Source organism: Symphodus melops (genome assembly GCF_947650265.1).
Source record: "Symphodus melops genome assembly, chromosome: 21".
Classification (NCBI taxonomy): Eukaryota; Metazoa; Chordata; class Actinopteri; order Labriformes; family Labridae; genus Symphodus; species Symphodus melops.
Genome location: NC_136711.1, coordinates 8,411,073 through 8,428,692, shown reverse-complemented (window position 1 = coordinate 8,428,692; position 17,620 = coordinate 8,411,073). Strand labels below are relative to the sequence as shown.

The 17,620-nt window shown below is 40.9% G+C and overlaps 2 protein-coding genes across 4 annotated transcripts in view; one reads left to right on the top strand and one right to left on the bottom strand.

Moving 5' to 3' along the window:
* The first annotated feature begins 60 nt into the window (after positions 1-60).
* aarsd1 (alanyl-tRNA synthetase domain containing 1) lies at positions 61-3,608 on the top strand. Its single transcript, XM_079334092.1, has 12 exons — positions 61-267; positions 649-777; positions 861-1,020; positions 1,468-1,525; positions 1,609-1,765; positions 1,878-1,994; positions 2,127-2,257; positions 2,499-2,565; positions 2,678-2,769; positions 3,024-3,078; positions 3,162-3,256; positions 3,337-3,608. Exons 1-12 carry the CDS (start codon positions 229-231, stop codon positions 3,473-3,475), a joined length of 1,239 nt encoding a protein of 412 aa, XP_079190218.1. The 5' UTR covers positions 61-228; the 3' UTR covers positions 3,476-3,608.
* A 166-nt stretch (positions 3,609-3,774) lies between these two features.
* myof (myoferlin) overlaps positions 3,775-17,620 on the bottom strand; it is a 28,626-nt gene continuing 14,780 nt past the window's right edge. For all 3 annotated transcript variants that reach the window (XM_079334074.1, XM_079334075.1, XM_079334076.1), the window contains 33 exons: positions 16,848-16,957; positions 16,442-16,634; positions 16,191-16,346; positions 15,845-15,976; positions 15,073-15,236; positions 13,999-14,113; positions 13,195-13,297; positions 12,845-12,987; positions 12,552-12,722; positions 12,207-12,297; positions 12,022-12,099; positions 11,751-11,932; positions 11,471-11,629; positions 10,502-10,603; positions 10,256-10,417; positions 9,957-10,122; positions 9,776-9,852; positions 8,817-8,828; positions 8,633-8,731; positions 8,387-8,515; positions 8,107-8,262; positions 7,902-7,993; positions 7,629-7,799; positions 7,380-7,528; positions 7,062-7,201; positions 6,900-6,988; positions 6,728-6,823; positions 6,389-6,530; positions 6,180-6,279; positions 5,415-5,608; positions 4,885-4,994; positions 4,588-4,735; positions 3,775-4,369 (listed from right to left, as the gene is read on the bottom strand). In XM_079334074.1, the coding sequence (XP_079190200.1) occupies positions 4,331-4,369; positions 4,588-4,735; positions 4,885-4,994; positions 5,415-5,608; positions 6,180-6,279; positions 6,389-6,530; positions 6,728-6,823; positions 6,900-6,988; positions 7,062-7,201; positions 7,380-7,528; positions 7,629-7,799; positions 7,902-7,993; positions 8,107-8,262; positions 8,387-8,515; positions 8,633-8,731; positions 8,817-8,828; positions 9,776-9,852; positions 9,957-10,122; positions 10,256-10,417; positions 10,502-10,603; positions 11,471-11,629; positions 11,751-11,932; positions 12,022-12,099; positions 12,207-12,297; positions 12,552-12,722; positions 12,845-12,987; positions 13,195-13,297; positions 13,999-14,113; positions 15,073-15,236; positions 15,845-15,976; positions 16,191-16,346; positions 16,442-16,634; positions 16,848-16,957 (4,170 nt within the window). In that variant the 3' untranslated portion in view covers positions 3,775-4,330. The remainder of the gene's footprint in view (positions 4,370-4,587; positions 4,736-4,884; positions 4,995-5,414; positions 5,609-6,179; positions 6,280-6,388; positions 6,531-6,727; positions 6,824-6,899; positions 6,989-7,061; positions 7,202-7,379; positions 7,529-7,628; positions 7,800-7,901; positions 7,994-8,106; positions 8,263-8,386; positions 8,516-8,632; positions 8,732-8,816; positions 8,829-9,775; positions 9,853-9,956; positions 10,123-10,255; positions 10,418-10,501; positions 10,604-11,470; positions 11,630-11,750; positions 11,933-12,021; positions 12,100-12,206; positions 12,298-12,551; positions 12,723-12,844; positions 12,988-13,194; positions 13,298-13,998; positions 14,114-15,072; positions 15,237-15,844; positions 15,977-16,190; positions 16,347-16,441; positions 16,635-16,847; positions 16,958-17,620) is intronic.

The following is a 17,620-nucleotide window of genomic DNA, read 5'->3' as shown; positions in this document are numbered from 1 at the left end:
ATTGTCTTAAACTGAAATGTAAATCTTTTAAATTCCAGTAGTCGGCAGTAATGCAACACTTTCGATACCAACCGCCATTAAAATCCAACAGAAGAAGAAGAAGAAGAAGAAGAACTCGGTGTAGCGAAGTTTGGACTCTGTTGCTAGCCGTACTAAGCAGCCAGCCTTCTCCTCATATATATTACATAAACTAGTGCGAGGTCGAGTTTCCCACTCAAACACTTAAATATGGCTTTTCAGTGTCAACGAGACTGCTATATGAAAGAGGTATGAACCTGGTTTTAGTCATTTCATGAGCTATCACTGTTTACATTGCTTGCTCCAATCATCAGTAGCATTGTTTATCTGCAGAGGTAAGCATGGTTAATAACTATTACTGGATCATAGACAGTCTATGGTTAGCAAGAGCTGGTTTCTGACTGTTTGGAGCTTTGTACACGTGACAACGAAACGACAAAGTAGACCAATGTTTATTACTAGCTGACATGTCATATGTTCCCAACCAAAGACAGTTTTACCCATGATGTTAACCATTCATTCAGAGTTGCTATAAAACCGAACACCTGGACCTCTTTATGTTGTACATTATTATCAACCTGAAGAGGGTAGAACTTATGCACGTGTCCATTTCATGCGTTGCTTCTTTAGTTTGTCACCTCTGTGGTGTCCTGCTGTTCTGCTGAATTAAAACAAGAGGTCAATGGAAAGAAAGAAACTCTGAAGGGCTTCCATGTCAAACTCCAAGACACCATATTGTTTCCTGAAGGAGGTGGCCAAGTAAGCAAGTTATAGTTCAATATCTGATTCTGCACTAAGCAAGCCCTATCCATGCAGGATTTTACTGTACTTCTTTCTTTCAGCCAGATGACCATGGACTGATCGGAGATGTCCCAGTTCTGCGGGTGACGAGGCAGGGGCCCGATGCGCTGCACTTTGTGAGCTCTCCTCTGGAGGTGGGTCAGGAGGTGCCAGTGAAGGTAGAATGGGAGAGAAGGTTTGATCACATGCAGCAACACTCAGGTAAGCATTATTAAGGGCCTTTCTCAAACTGCTCCCTCCACACTCACACACCGGCCCCCTCCTGACGTCACATCCCACAGCTGAGTGACCTACCTTCTTTAAGGTGGATTGGATAAAGCAGCAAGCTTCTTTATGAACTCCTCTTATACCCAGGGAATCAGGAACTTTATATAACAAGGGTTTTATATTTTTCTTATAAGTTTTGACATAAATTGAATAATCTAGCATTGGTGTAGACTTGCTGTTGGAAGGTTTAACAACCTACTCTCACTCCACCCTCAGAGATTCTAGACAGCGCTCAATGTGGCTGACCCTCCACAAGAGTGTCCGCAGTGGAAGTGTGTCAGAAGAGGTTTGAGGAAAGGCCTAAGTTATCATGAAGTTGTGGTTTTATGAACTGAAAATTCTTAACCAATATGTTATGTCTTTTCGTCTTTTCACTTTTAGGTCAACATTTGATAACAGCTTTGGCAGATACATTTTTCGGATACAAGACTACATCCTGGTACACAACCTCACCTCTGCATGCATCCGTATACCAGAAGTCGTTTGGATCTGGGTTTACCTGATTTCTTTTTTGTTTTCTAGGGATCTGGGCCGTCAAAGAAGCACCATTGAACTGGACACTCCCTGTGTGAAGCCTGGCCAGATTCAGGCCCTAGAGGAAGCTGTAAACGAAAAGATCAGAGCCCACGTCCCTGTCACTGTACAGCTTCTGTCTATAGATGACCCAGCTGTGGAAAAGGTTCCTATACGGTCCTCTTACTTTGTGATAACACTCATAAGTAAATGTTTATGTCTTGCATGTAGGGGGTTGTACTTGTATTTTTTGTGACAAGTGTCTGTGTGTGAACCAGGTGAGGAGTCGAGGTCTCCCAGACGACCACGCAGGGCCCATACGGATCATTGACATCGAAGGTGTCGACGCCAACATGTGCTGTGGAACTCATGTGTCTAACCTTAGTCATCTACAGGTCCAACTTTATATTTGACTATTTGCATAATAATTAAAAACAATGTTTATTTAGACCATTAGATCCATAAAGAGTGAGTTTTGGATAATATACTCATTGTGTTTGTGTATTTTTCTCTTGTACGACTTTTAGGTAATAAAGCTTCTTGGAACTGAGAAAGGGAAGAAAAACAAAACCAACCTGATCTTCCTGGCAGGAAACAGGGTGTTGAAGTACACTGAGAAAAGCTACAGCACAGAGCGATCACTGGTGTCTCTGCTGAAGTAAGTTTAACCTATTCAGACACCTTAATAGGGCTGCAAAAATATTATTTTGCTGGGATGTCTGCTTAGGACAAAACAAAATGTTTATATTTATGCTTGGATATAATACAGTTCAATTAAATTACCCTCAATTTCCAGTTAATTCTTATAAATTCCTATGGAAAGTGTCCAATTTGGAATATTCCACCTCTTTGTGACCCTACTCCTGAAATAACATTTTTGGTTTGTTTTTCTTTGACAGAACTGGACCTGATGAGCATGTCGAGGCAGTTGACAAGTTGCAGAAGTCTGTGAAGCTACTTCAGAAGGTAAGAACATTTAATCAGTGATTATTTTTGTCTACTTAAGTATGTGTGGCACACGTTTATACATGGTGTACGTTTTCTGCATTGCTAACCTGAATGAAAATGTCATGTGCAGACTAATTTGAGCCTGCTGCGAGACATGGCCGTCCTTATTGCGGAGAACTTTAAGAGCAACCCTCAGCGAAGCAACTTCTTCAGCTATCACAAGTAAGACACTTTTAATGATGCTGGAGGGCTTGTTGGTAGGTTCAGCATCGTCAGTTATACATATCAAAGAGCTTAAACATTAAGTGATTTAACTGCTCATCACATGTACAGAGGCTTGACCCTTGAAGCATTGGCCATATACTGCATGACGTCCCCCAATCTCACCGTCTCTTGTACTCTGAATAGCCTATAAAATGATCCTAAAATAATAAACTTTTACACTGAGGAAATGGTTCATGTTTTTGTATTTCCAGGAAGGAGGGTGATAATGAGTTCATGAATATCATTGCCAATGAATTAAGCACTGAGGTAAGATTATTTTCTGTCTGTTCTGTATTTGTTTTTACAGTTAAATAATCATGTTAAGCTTTTTTTGTTTTTGCTACTCTCAGGAAACGTTAGTCTTCCTGACTGTAGGAGAGGAGAAGGGACCTGGATTATTCCTGCTTGCTGGACCCAGCGGGACAGTGTCAGACGTGGGACCACGGTAAGAAACATCTCCATATACTGATTCAGTTTTAACAATAGTTGGTGTGCGTTGGTCCTGGATGATTTTTTTTTTTTCAGGGTGTTGGAGATGCTCCAGGGGAAAGGAGCAGGAAAAAACGGGCGTTTCCAAGGCAAAGCCAACAGCCTGGCACGAAGAGGAGAGGTGGAGGATTTCCTGCAGCAGCACTGCAAACATCACACCTCAGAGGAAGAATAAACCAGCAGTGAATTTATAAAACTACATAATGTATGATAAATGTAAATAATTTTAATCTCTGTATCCATACATATCTGAATGTGAAATATCCTGTAGTTTTAATTCACTTAAAACCTTTCCTGTTGGAAACTAATTTTTGTTTTTGTGTTTTCTATAATGCTGCAGCCACACTATGCTTTTTAAACTGTATATGTGGGTGCTACATTAAGTGCTTGGCCTTAATGCATCCCAATCTTTGACCCAGATTAAAAAAATATTTAAAAAAATGATCCGACTGCACAAAGTGAAAAAAGGCAACATGTTTTGAATGGTTTTATTATATTTAATTTAAAAGATCTGTGAATATGTAACATCAAAAGACATGAATTATTTTGTGACCAAGAAATACAAAGTGCTACTTTGCATTAAAAGCAGTTGTGCACCTTATTTACATTGTGTGCCATGATATCAGAAAAACCTGAAAATAATGTGCAGACATACAGAACTAATTTATATAAAGAAACAAACATTCAAATATTTTTTTGACACATTTTACAAACAAAATAAATGTTTGGATAAGAGATATGTTGCATCGTATTTAAATGTATATGGCACTGTATTTGTCATTACTTAATGTGGGCTTCTGTCAAGAATGAAAGCAGTGGTTTCAGAACAAATCACAGATCGCAGAGATCCGTCACATTTAACTGTGTGGAAAAAGTGTGTATGCTGAAAGTGTGATGTAGTGCAAATGTGCAAGCACCCGGCCCCCTTTAGGTTAACTTCTTAAAAACACTTGAGGCAGAACAAACAAACGTTTTTTGGCAGTAGTTTTTGTGATCCTGTAGAAATATCCTCTGCTCTGCTTTTGTAGGGTTACTGGAGTGGTTTCACAATCTTCATTGAGATGTAGTTCTGGAAAAGACCAAAGAAATTAATAAATTCACAGCTTGTATCTGGTATGGAGAAGGGACTATAAAGTGAATACGGCCATAAAGTGCAAAGCCTCACAGTTTAAACCTCAGCTGTGCCGTTAAAGGAGAAAATAGTGAACATTGGTGTGTATTTTTAAACGTCTTCATGCAATGCCAACTGAATCACAAGACTTCTGAATGTTCCCTCTCCAATCTTACCGGTAACGAGTACAACAGGATAGCGAGGAAGAGAATCACTATGGTGAGGAGGATGAGTCCGATGAAGATGCACCTGAACCTTCGCCACACGATGAACTTCATGGTCTTACATGGGTTGGTGAACCAGAAGAAGGACGTTTCTGGGCGTCTGATGAAGAAAGAGAAAATCATTGGCAAACTTAAACTTCACTTTTGCTTATTCTTATTGGTGCTGTAGAAAAATTAGACTGTACAAGTTTAAGGGATTGTCATCTACAGAAACTGAAGTTAGTATTTCACTGCACTGTTGGGTCTTACTTGGGAAAGTCCAGTTTAGGGTTCATGTTGGGTTCATCACGGCCTTTTCCTGCAGGTCTCCCATCTGCATCTGCTTCACTCACAATCTCCAGTGTCATCTCCACTTTGCCCTGTAAACACAAGATAAGTAAATGCAACACAGCAGGAGAGTTTAATAAGATGGACAAAACAGTTATTAGCTAAAAGTATAGAAAACTACAAATCCAGCTTCTTCAGGTTATATAAAAACAGGATTATTTCGGGCTAAATCTGTGTAACCGGAGCATTTTGGGCCGAAAAGAAGAATAGAATTGGCACCAAAACCAAGACTAACTAACCCTTTTCCTTGGCTTTTTCATTTTAGGCCTATTGAAATATATTTTATATAACTACCGTAGTTATTATGCTTTTGGGCCTTTCATTCCTGCATAGCCATATTCAAATTGTATTGATCTTCAGCTGAACTTTATTCTGATAGAACCTTTAAATTGATCATTCTTTGAACAAACAAATTTGAAATGTTCACATTTTGTGACCTAGTTCATACTTACCCCCAGCACCTTCTTTCCATCCTGCTCAATGGAACAGGGCCACCATCCTCTGACTGACTGCTGATCAAACAGAGACTTGGCGCTTCCCGTCTTTAGTGGAACTCCAATTTCCAGATTATCCATCATCTCCAGAGAACACTTCTCGGGGGTCTTTGCAGGAGCGACCAGGTTACGCAAATCCAGCTCTAGTGTGCCTACAAATGTAAAACACGAATGGTGAGGTTTTCCCATTAGGTTTTTAGGTTATTCATATAACGCTGCTTTCTCACAGTGACTTAACATTAATGTTGACTAATTAGAAAGCTTAGAAAACTGAAAACATTTTTATATGAGAAAAAAAAATTCTAAAAACTTTTTTTTTTTTAACCAAAATAGTGTTCCAAGGCAGACGTCTCACATGATGTCCAGGCTAATGATCCACACGATGTCAATTGTGAGTTACTCCTGATCAAATTTAAGCTAGAGAATTTCTGTTCGCCTTGTGACACTTGGAGTGAAGCAGATCGACTGGGACTACCAAAAACAGAGCTGCTGTTTTTGCTTGTGCATCTCAGCTTCTTAAAAAGCGTTTCTTCGTCTCCTGGCCAGGCTGCTAAAGGCCTCAGTGTGATCTCACACGTCTCCATGGTCTTACTGTCTTAAATCTCTCACACAATACAATATCTCCCCTGTAGCTGTGCTGACTAAACAGTCACAACAAACAGAAATAATAACATAATCATATTGCTGATTGCCTTTTCCTTAGTTTCAAAATAATGGTCTTACCAAGGTAGTCATCCAAGGAGAATTTGTCGTTGTCCCATATCTGAACAATCAGCTTGGGGGGAGTTCTGAACTCTGTTTTGTCAAGACTCCAAAAGCGTTCCTGTTGGACGACGTAACGATGTATTAGCTTTTTGAACAACATAGCCTTTTCCCCATCTGTATGGTGTTCTAAATAACTTTTTTTCAATTTGATGCAGAAAAAGAGCCACCTTCTTTGAAATGAGGCAGAGTTGTTCGGCAGGCAGGTAGTCGAAGTCAAAGATGAACCTCCAGTTGAAGTTTCCATCTCCGTCCAGAGACCTGTAGTGGACGTCTGTCTTCTGCTTGTCCTCCTCCATGCCGGGCATCCAGCTGACAAAGGGAACAACAAAGAGTGTGAGCAATCATTATTCTCGATTCAAGGATTTCATAGCAACTTGTATCTTCACCGTTTAAGAATAAAATTTATCGAAACACAAACGGCCTGAATGCAGCATTAGGTATCGCTCTGAGACTCGTATGTAAACATTTAGGTGTTTAAACTCATTGAAATTATTCTCCAGCCTCACCCTTTGACATAGATGTCACTCATGTGTTCTCCTGTGATGCTCGTCTCATCTAAAGTCACGTCTGTGGTGTTCCAGATGACAGCACGCAGGAGATACCTGAACATTCAGGAAGAGTTAGCTTCATATCTGATGTTCGCAGTGATGAAGAACTGAAGGTATGCATGGCGCTTACTTTTTGGGTTTGCGTGGTGTGATGTCAAAGGGAGGTCCAGGGAGGCCGATGGATTTTGGGAAAACATCTACCCACATCTGAAGACTTCCCTAAATAGGTTATAGGTTTGAATAAATTGCTGAGTCATGGTGGGCGCTGTCATACGCGGCTGTGATGTGTTACCTGAGAGAGAGTGGGCTGGAAGGTGCTGTACAGGGTCCTGGTCTCCACATGTTCGGGGACCAGTCCTTGCTTTCTGAGCACATGCAGACAGAGTCGTTCCCGGGCCGGACCCAAGTGCTGATGAATTTCCATGTTGGTCTCTGGAAGAGAAAAGGCCCCAGTTAGATGTGGCATAAAGATTCAGTCAATTTACAGAAAGTTTTAAAATGACTTTTTCCTGAAGATGCTTTAACAGCTGCCTCAGCCATACTTTCGGCATCAATTATCTGATTCAGTCAAATTCAATAACAGTATATCATTTCAATTGAGCAACATTACCAAACTGAGCCAGCCTGTACTCTGTGCCACTGAAGGTGAGTGATGTGCCGTTGTCTTCAGTCCTGGGTTTGGACAGGCCCTTCAGACGGGCCATGTTCTCCAGGATCTCAGACGGCTTTAGCTGGTCCCGCCACTGGTTAATACCAGAACTGAGAAAAGATAGGGAAAGGTTAAAGACACGTGGATTTTTCTCCTTTTTTCAATGAATAACTTGTTAGTCCATTATTTTTATGCTCTAGATTTCCCTACATGCAGTATGATTGCGGCAGGCCGCAGTAGGAGTTGTATCTGGAAAGGAAACGGTTTTCCAGGTCGATCACGGTCTCGCCGACCTTCTCGTCACGACTCAGGAGATCATGGTCATAGACAGAGATTTTCAGGTCTTTGTCCTGGGGCAGGAAACACGTCATCTCAAACATCCTGAATAAAATAAAGGCTCAAAGTTAGACGTTCATCTGGATTTTAAGGACTGTATTTCATATAGTAATCTGTTTATTGAACTGTTCCATCCATCGTGATTACCTTCCAAACACAGGACTGGTGGTGTTGGGTAAGTAACTGTCTCTGTCATCTATTGTCTTCTTTCCCAGGGAAATCTTTATGTATGGATCACACTGAGCAGGAATGAGACAGCAGAAAGCTTTAGCCAAAGGAGCTAACTGGATTCATGTGTCCGAATTTGCAACTTTTTTTTTTCTTCTTCCAAGTAATAAAAATGTATTCTCACTCTGCCATTATTGTCTTTGGGCTGCAGGTCTATGGCACGGATAATATAAATCCTGACCAGACACTCCTGAGGTCCACTATCTGGCAGCTCTCTGAACTGCCTGGGGGGCGGAGCCATACCTGGGTCGTCTGGCAGAGGGTATACCTTGAATGAACCCTGCGAGTACAAAAACACAAAAATCAAATAGCATTTTTTTTGTTTGGGCTTAACACCTAAATCGAATCACAATCGCTAAAGTAAACTAAAATAAAAAAAGTATTTGATGGTGGCAACAATGCACCTTAAACTCTCCAACCAATGTGGGGTCTTCGTCCCCGTTTTCATTCTTGCCTCTCTGCAGTTTGAAGGTGCTGCAGAAATCAGTCAGGCCTTTGAATTCTGGGACATCCTCCAGTTCACGTTCATACACCTGAAAATAAAGGAACGTTCAAGTCATCTGAAAAATGTATAATATGTCTGTATAATATGCAGAACTACGTAACAATCATCATTTTGTGTTGAGCAGGAAGAAATAAAGCTGACTCACTTTCAGAGTGTCATATCCTTTTTTGAGGTATGGGCCACATTTCTCCTGGTCTCCCACTGATGCATAGAATTTACTCCACCAATCCACTGTCTCTTTTTCCTAAAGATCAGATGTTTAGTTTTTAATACATTTAACTATGGAACTTTAGATTTAGAAATAAACGTATTCCCTTTCATACTCTCACCTTCTCTGCAATCTTTAGAGGAACAGGAGGCAGAGTGACCAAAAAAAACAAAACAAACACAATCAGAAGAACAAACATCACACACCGAAGGGACATAAACGCACAAAGACAAACACAAACTGATGGCTCAAAAAAGGGGAAAGAATGAAGATAAAGTTGGAGAACAAATTAAAATGAAAACAAGGGTGTAACATATGGGTATCTGCGTCCATTGCCTTTAGGTGACCCTAATAACACACCCATCCCTTCACATGCAACGTGGCACTGGTGTTTCTTCAAAGGTTATTCATGGCTGTCATGTGTGCAAACTGTCTTTGCACAAAGACCAATACTAGTTGTTCCATCTTGACTTTAGATGTGGGGACCAATGCCTCTCATGTATGCTAAAAACATGTACTTCTTTAAAATTCAAAGTCACCATTTAAACTAACTAAAAGAACTCAATGCCACGCCCCCGCGTAGAATACTTCTTTTTTTTGTTCCTAAACATCAGCAAACGTGAACTGCTTACTTCATAAAAAGAGCCCATCTCATGTTACACCCCTGTTGTGACAGAAATGATTGAATGTGCTCATTGATTCAGTGCCAACTAAATTAAGAACAATCGCAATTATTGTGACATTTCCCTGTAGATTAAAGCCATTGTGACACATTGTGAGGACTTAGTCAAGCTTGCTGTGGCGTGGAGGATTACGTGCTCTCAGCCATCCAGTGCCATCGTTTCCCAATGTCTAGAAAGCTATAATACGTAATCATACATACAAAGAGGGAGGGAGGGGAAGCCAGTTTGTTGACAGCTGCTGACATGCTGTACATGAACTGGAAGCCAGAGTCATTTGTCAGAAGTCCGTCAAATTTGACTCAAATAGAGAGTCAAATTATGCATCACTGAGTGACATAATGACACCAAATGACGAGAAGCACATTAGTGGTTCAGTGGCCGATGTGGCTCAGATTACCTTAGCCTCTAGCAGTGGTCGTGAATCGTCCATGTTAATGGAGACATGTTTTGAAGGCGAAGCCATCATCAGAGCCACTGAAAAAAAGTTTGACAACATTATAGCAAGACTGCTTTCTTTGTTTAATGTATCCAAATATTCTGGGATTTGGGTTTTTTTTTTTTTTTGAATGCGTGCTTACTTTTCGATGTCATGGCTCCCTCTGCAGTGATGATATACGGGTCACACCTGAAGTCTTGCAGAGTGGTGATGGTGCACTGACCCACCACTGGTTTCCGGCCAAACGGACGGTGGTCGATCACCTTCAGCACGATGGGAGGTGTGTACATCTCATCTTTTGGAAGGAGCTGGAGAAAAAAAAAAAAAAAAAAAGAAGATAAATGTATTCTGTAAAAGCTTTGTTTGAATTACAATGTTTTACATTAGTGTCTTTTTGTTTTGTTTCACGTAACCTTGTTGTTTTAAAAACTGTCTCATTACCACTTTGATGAAGAGTACAGAGTTGGGGAAGTTGGGGCTCTTCTTCATGTTCTTGATGACGGCGGACTCCACCCTCTGCCCACCGCACTCCACCACCAGGCTGGGTGACGACACTGAGGCCAGCTGGAACGGCTTCATGTTCCTCAGGCCCCATGCTAGGATCTGGGTAAAGGAACACGCATGCAATGGTTGGATTGAGACTGTGTGTATGAGATTAAAGGGAAAGCGTCTCAGATGGTATGTTACCTCCACAGCAGTGAGCTGCACCACAGGCCGGATGCCCTGAGGAACCATGTACAGGTTTTCTGCTCTCTTTGAGGGAAGCAGGGGAAGATCCGACTCGCTGGTCTACAAAGACAGAGGCATCATATAAACTCGGTTGTCTGTTCAATGTTTTTATCAGTAGCTTTACATCAAATCACAATCACAGGTTGTTGTTTTTTTCTGGATGCTATTAAACATGAGGGGATCCGAAGTGACATCAGAACAACAGTTTTTTAAAGTTTCTGGTTTCACTTTTTAAACTTTATCAGATGTTTCTGACATAAACAAACCTTCTGTGATCCCTGCAGTGTTAGGAGTGATTCCGTAACATTTATGTTCGAGCCCCCATGTACCATGTACAGTACAAAGTCTGGTCACGTTTGCATCTCTATAAGCCTGACAATTCAGCTGCTTAAACAAAAACAAAAAAAAACGGCTGACAAAACAGAATGTATGCATCTTACATTAGACAAAAAGATGTTAATCTCCAAGTCGTTTAATACGTGATGACAGCCTTCTTTAACTTGCACTAAAACATTAAGGCCGCTTACTTCTGCACAACTGAACCAATGATTTCATTCTTTCTGGCTCATTTTATTTCAAAATAATTTTAAGACTTGTTTAAAAAAATGAGTTGAATGTGGTTACTAAATGGTAGGATTGTACTATACTTTGGATGTGTTCTATTGCCACATAAATTTGAAGAAGTGAATCTGTCGGTCTAATTACTTAAAACACTCCTTAAAAACATGTTCATAAAAAACGTGTTCATGAATGGCTTTAATACACAGCAGGGACTCTGGTCCTCCTGTCTATGATAGATGTGGCCCCATGTAGTACATTACTTCAAGAAGTCATAATCAGTGATGTCAGAGAATAACCTGCCCAGTGAACGTAGTGGAGTTTCAAATAATATAGAGGGACGTTTTTTTTAACGCGTCCAGGGCAAACCTTGTCTTTGAGGATGAGTTCAGCAGCCACAAGAGCCTCTCCCGCCTGTACACCTTTCTGGATGATCGGGTGCCACAGTAGTTTGGGTATCTGGTCACTGCCTGGATTCAGCTTCACCATTGGTGCACAAATACTGCGGCCCAGCAACTCGTCCTTCCCCTGGGCACAAATTATCAGTCATATTAAAAATAAATAAATAAATACATAATCAACAACATTAAAGTTCATATTTCTAGATTATGTTTACTAACAATCCTTTCCCAAAAAGGCCGCAACCTACCACTTGGTCGTGGTCGTAGAACTCGAGTACGACATCAGGGGGGCAGAGAGAAACATTCTTGGGGTCTCCATAGATCTCCACATCACTGAAGATTAGAGTCTGATCCCAGGTTGGATTCAGCGTGGACTGAAGCTTCTCTGTCGTCTTACTGACATGAAGGAAGGAGACGTGAGCATACGGATCTGTGTAGGGAAGAAATAGGGTTTATTAAAGCATCGAGCATCCTGTTTTTGTTCACTAATTTCATTTCGTACTATTTCGTACTATTTACCTGAAAAGCTATCTTTGTCCATAGATGCCAGATTTCGTGCCTGATACAAATAGACACGGAGATGGTAGACATGGGACCCTAAAACAAAAGAAAATTATTTGACGTGGCATGTATTTATACTTGGTTGTATTTAAAAGTAAATATATATGTGTCACTGCATGTGATGTTTTATTAGTAGCTCTCACTGTCAAAGGAGCAGGACACAGTGGGCGTGTTTGCTCCAAACAGCTTGGTGGCGTCTGCTTTGGAGTCTTTCTCTTCAGTATCAACACCCTTCTGAGTAAACCAAAGCGGACATTTAAGAGATCTACTTATTCATGCATACAGTCAAATCAAAACACACACTGTGTCACTGTAAATGGGTTCAATACATGAGTAAATATTTGAAAGTATTTCGTGACTCAGTGAGCTCAGATCCGGTTCAGGCTTTTTTGTTGGCCCTTCTTTAAGTACTTCCACATAAGCGGATGCTTTAATGTTGAATTCTAATAATCAAAACTAAAATAAACATCTTGTTCATTTTTACTCACTAACGCTCCCTCCAGTTGGAAGATGGCCGAGGCTCCAAGCCTGTCCTCTGGTGCCATCTTTCTCCTCCAGCGCCTTCGACGAAACGTATCGGATGATCGCTCCTTCCTGTGGAACTTCCAGCCAATCAGGGAAGAGAACTCCCAGCCCTCAGGGTCACCTAGGAGCTGCCTCTGGAAGCAAAAAAGGAACGTTTTTCGATGACTTTATAATATTTAGAGAAAAAAAATGTGAGTCTTGTTTACAAATTCATCTTTCTAGGAAACAGAAAAAAAAAAGATTGTCTGATGCTGACCGCCTGAGGTCCTCCTGCAGGCACGGCAACTCTCCTGCGAGGTCGAACCAGCCGTCTCCTACGGTGGACGTGGTATACCTTCTCAGCTGAGACCCAGGAACGAGGCTTGTCATCTGGAGGAATGGTGACTCCATACTCCCAGCCTGTGGAGTGCACACACAGACAGGCATTTGAACATTTGTTTCATTATCAACGAAAATATACGACTTGCATTTGCAAATTTGATTGAGTTTCTTTATGATTTAGTTGTAAGGTAAGAGTGAGTTCAATGACATGGCAGCTTCTCAAATATTCAGTTAGGCCCCCAAAGGCTGAAAACATGATTAGATTTAAGGGATCAGTTTGAGCACCTTGATCATCCACAGCTCTGTTGTCATCCACAGTCCACTCATCCTCCCAGACCCAACCCGGAGGACAGTCAAACTCTCCAGGGTTACGGCTCTTCTCTCCATTCTGTGCAGTAAAAAACTTAACGTTAGCTGCAAATGTTTTGGGTTTTTTTTCTCCTGTATTTCCTCCAAATGTTTTAGCCTTCGTGAATATTCAAGATGTCTAGGTTTCTTAAAAGCAGGCTCAGGTCTTTTCCAGATTCCTGAAACCAGAAACACCTCCCTGAAGATGGATTTCTGACTTGGAAACTCAGCCTATGCTCAAATCCAACATGGCTGCTCCTGGCATGAACAGTAATGTTTAAGTTGTACATTATTGTGTTTTAAAGCAACTTAGTCCTCATTTTGTCAAATCAAATAAATTACATTGACAATATTGTGCAAGATCTATGTGTGGAAATGTTGTCATTGTTAACATTGTCATTGTTAGTAGTGTGTTATCACCAGGTATTAGCTAACAAAACAGAGGTTCTCTAAATTGTTGCTGACTCGCAACTGGAACGCGGTTAACTCGCGCATGACGTCACTCCCAGCTCCGAGATCCGAGGTAAATGGTAAGCAACATGAAATAATCACACAAAACCAGAGAACTTGAAATACCTGATCCTCAACAGGACACTAGTGCAAATAAAAACACACTCTGGTGTTCTGTGAAAAAAAGGCGGTCCAATACATGTTCCATGATAACTTTTTTCTTGCATGAGACAAAAGGGAAAAATGTTCTCTTTCATATTTAAATTGCTTTTTTTTGGCATGATTTCTGACCACATCGGTGAAGGGCTCAGAAGCGGCCTTCCACTCTCCGCCGGGGAAGCGAGTCTCATTTTGGAATGCTTCATCCATGAACTCAGTGTGTCCGGCATCAGCTTCTGTTAGTAACCTGAAATGAAAAGTAAAACACATGATCCATCATCAGTGTGCAGAAGTTGAAAACACACTTTACACGGGTCACATAAAGACACCATGTGAAACATTTGGCTCCCTCAAGTGGCGGTATCAAAAACCACACCCTGTGACAGTAAATGTTTTTTGTTTTGTTTTTTTTAACTATTTGTCCTCGTGGGGCAATTGCGCACCAAGCGTTCGGCCACAGGAGCAGCGAACTGCATACACCCCGACAGAGCAGGGGGAGCAATTCAGGGTTAAGTGTCTTGCCCAAGGACACGTCGAACCCTCGACCTTCCGGTTGAGAGACAATGATTCTACCCACTGAGCTACAGCCGCCCCGTTTGGCAGTAATGCATGCCAAACGTCTTGTAAGATGGATGTGTGCAGAGTGACAGAGAAAAGGATTGCTTTGACAGTGACAGTGTTTACATGCTGGGAGGAACCCAACTGTTGTAGACTAGAGAAACACTTGAGGAGAAACGATGTGCTCTCATGCTTTATATCAAAGAATCCTTTTTTAATTGGTTTCTGCTGTTGTTACGGTGTTAGCCATCTTTTATCTGAACAAAGGAAATACAACGGTAATATATGCACTTCCTCCCACATATAAACAAATGATGTTGCCATAGAAACCTCAATAAATATGCATGTAAATTAAAAGTAGGAAGTAAAGAGTTGTTCAGAGAGTTAAGAGCAGGAAAATTTCAGCTATGGGGAACATCCTGGATTTAATGATGGTCTACGGCATGAGAGGAATGTAAACAGCGGAGGGCAGCCTCAACCCACTTCCTCCGCAAAGTCTGGGCTTTTAGTTAAAAAAAAACAAAAAAAAAACGTGCACAGTTGTTAGCAGATAGTTGAATCCCTGCTCATAGAGGTCACTTAATCAAGAAGAACAGATTTGCATTTTAGAGTTAAAATGCAAAATTGGTCATTTATATTTAGACTCACGCTTTCTCTGGGTCAATGAACCACTCTTCTTCCCACTCCCATCCTCTGGGGGGCATGAAGTACTCTTGTTTCAGCTTCAGTTTCCCTGTAACATCTGAGAATTTGTGGCGACCCACGAGTCCTGTGGTCCCCCACTTCCCAAACACCTGGGCCTGGTTCTCATACTGTGAGGACGTGGAGGAGAAAATGTTTTGAGTTTCAAAGATCTCAATTATATTTCAGCATCTAGAAACCGTTTTTGATATAAACAGATCCAGAAACAGGAAGATGGGAAAGTAAGACACAAACAAATGAACCAAATAAAGTTAGAAACTAAAGTAAGACTTAAACCTTTTTTTGTTGCTATCCTGTCCCTGGTGTCTTCTCACCCCCAGTGCCTTACAGACTTAATGGCCCTTTCCTCTTTGGTGTCTTTACCTCTCTTCCCCCATTTCATTCATATCCAGAAAAGACCCCATTAAAAAGATTAACAGAGGTTTCTTTATTCGTCTCCCTGGGGAGAAATTTGTATTGATACTGGAAAAGACTCTTTGTCTGTTGAATCTCGACACCGGGCCACCTAATGGGTTATTTAATTGAATATTGATTTCCGAACCCTTCCTTAGGGAAAACATTATGTTCTGCAGTTAAAACATGACTATGAATTTAAAGATAGATCGATAGATCGATAGATAGATACTTTATTGATCCCGAGGGAAATTCAAGGAAAATTTAATCTCTTCATTCTTACAATAAATTAAGTGAGAGATCAGTAAATATGAGAGTGATATACCATTTCAGCGAACACACTGAAGGTTCCCTCAGAGTACGAGTTGAACTTCTTCTCATGTGCAGACAGACCGAGCCACATGTTGACTCTGATCTGAACCGGCACCTTCAGGCCCTTCGCCTTGTCCATGGGGTACTACGAGGGAAATAAACACAAACAGAGAAACAAATTCAGGTTCATTTGATTTTTTTTAAAACTGTATAACTGAGATACTCAGTAACTAAACTAAGTTTTAATTTATTCATTCAGCATACACACTAAAAGCTAAAGAGACTGATGAAGATCATTACCACTATCAAGTTTTTTTCACCTCGTCTTTATCACTATTTCTTCTACTTTCGACACTTGCCTGTAAAAAGATGGTCTGCATCCGGCCACAGTGGTGACCACAGGCCTGCTCGCTGTATGTGGAGAAGAGGACTTGGTGAGCAGGAATACGACTGCAGGCGACCCTCTTCTCTCCCCGTAACATCCAGATGATCACATCAGGCAAGCTGTTTTGGGGCTACAAACGATAACCGGAGAAAAAAAGCAAGATGATGAGGTGACAGCTGATGTTGTTTCAATCTTGTTTGAATGGATAGAACTGATGGCCCGTACCTCCTCGGCCAGAATTTTCAGTTTTTCAGCCCAGGACTCCAGATCAGCCAGCGTGTCCCTGATCTCTCTGGCCTCCTCTCTCATGCGTCGGGCTCCCTCCTTGATGTTTGTCAACCCGCTGTCACGCAGCTTCTTGATTTGGACGTCCAGAGATGTTAGGTTGGAGCGTCCCTCCAGCTCAGGCATGGGGAAGCTGAAAGAGTGCAGCCATTTTATTAGACTGAGATTATATTAAATATTCAGTTGACTGGTAACCAGTATCTGTGAAACCAGCCTTGTGTTTTATAATTGGGGGGTGGGAAAAAAAAGAACAGTCCCTAACAGTCCTAATTTTATGGTTTCATTCGATAAAATAATGTCACATAAAAACCAATCTTGCAGTCTCAACACTGTTTACTGTGTTTACCTTTCCAAGTCTTCAATCAGCTGATTGAGCACCTTCAGCCATTTCTCCACCAGCTCATTGTCAGACATTTTTGCCAGGACTCCAGTTTTGAAAGCCTCAAGGTTAGATTTCTGCAACAACAAAAAAGCAGAGGTGAGGATTAAGCTTTAGTATCAAACCTCTGTGACTGTCTCGTAGGGATGAAACGGTTATTGATTTTGACATCCTGATTGTAGTCTGAGATATCTCAATTAGATTGCGTTGATTTCACGACATCACTAATGAACGAAATCACAGTGTTTAGAAAATGACATTTTATTTAACGCTGTTGAAAAAAACCCCAAAGTAATCAAATTATTCAAATCACTAAAAAAAGTCAAAAAGTCAACTCTGCCTTTGAATTAGAAGAATTGTGTCCAAAATATATCTAGTTTGCCGTTTTACTAAAACTGTTGCTGCCGTTTGAAGCCTAAATTATAATTTAACATAATGAATAATAATAAAAACAATAACACACAAAGTCTGTGTCTCTTTGGTATTCCACATAAGACATGTATTAGCAATGTATTTTCCTTCTGCAGGCAAAGGCTTTATTTTTCCTCCTGGTATGTTATTCTACAGGAGGAAGAAACATCACTCAGTTATGATGCCGTTTACTCAGGCGTGAAGTGCTGAGTGATGATCTCTTGGTGCTGAACTTAAAATACTTCTACACTGCCAATTTCCCTTGTTTCCTCGGAGGATAGAAAGCCTTGCTGCTTGGACCCTCTGCCATAGTGAAGATAATAAATGTA

Excerpts from the sequence above, each read along its gene's own strand:
- aarsd1 (XM_079334092.1), top strand. The coding sequence starts at position 229 with ATGGCTTTTCAGTGTCAACGAGACTGCTATATGAAAGAG. Across the intron at positions 778-860 it reads TTCCTGAAGGAGGTGGCCAA|CCAGATGACCATGGACTGAT; the intron begins GTAAGCAAGTTA and ends TCTTTCTTTCAG. Across the intron at positions 2,770-3,023 it reads AACTTCTTCAGCTATCACAA|GAAGGAGGGTGATAATGAGT; the intron begins GTAAGACACTTT and ends TTGTATTTCCAG.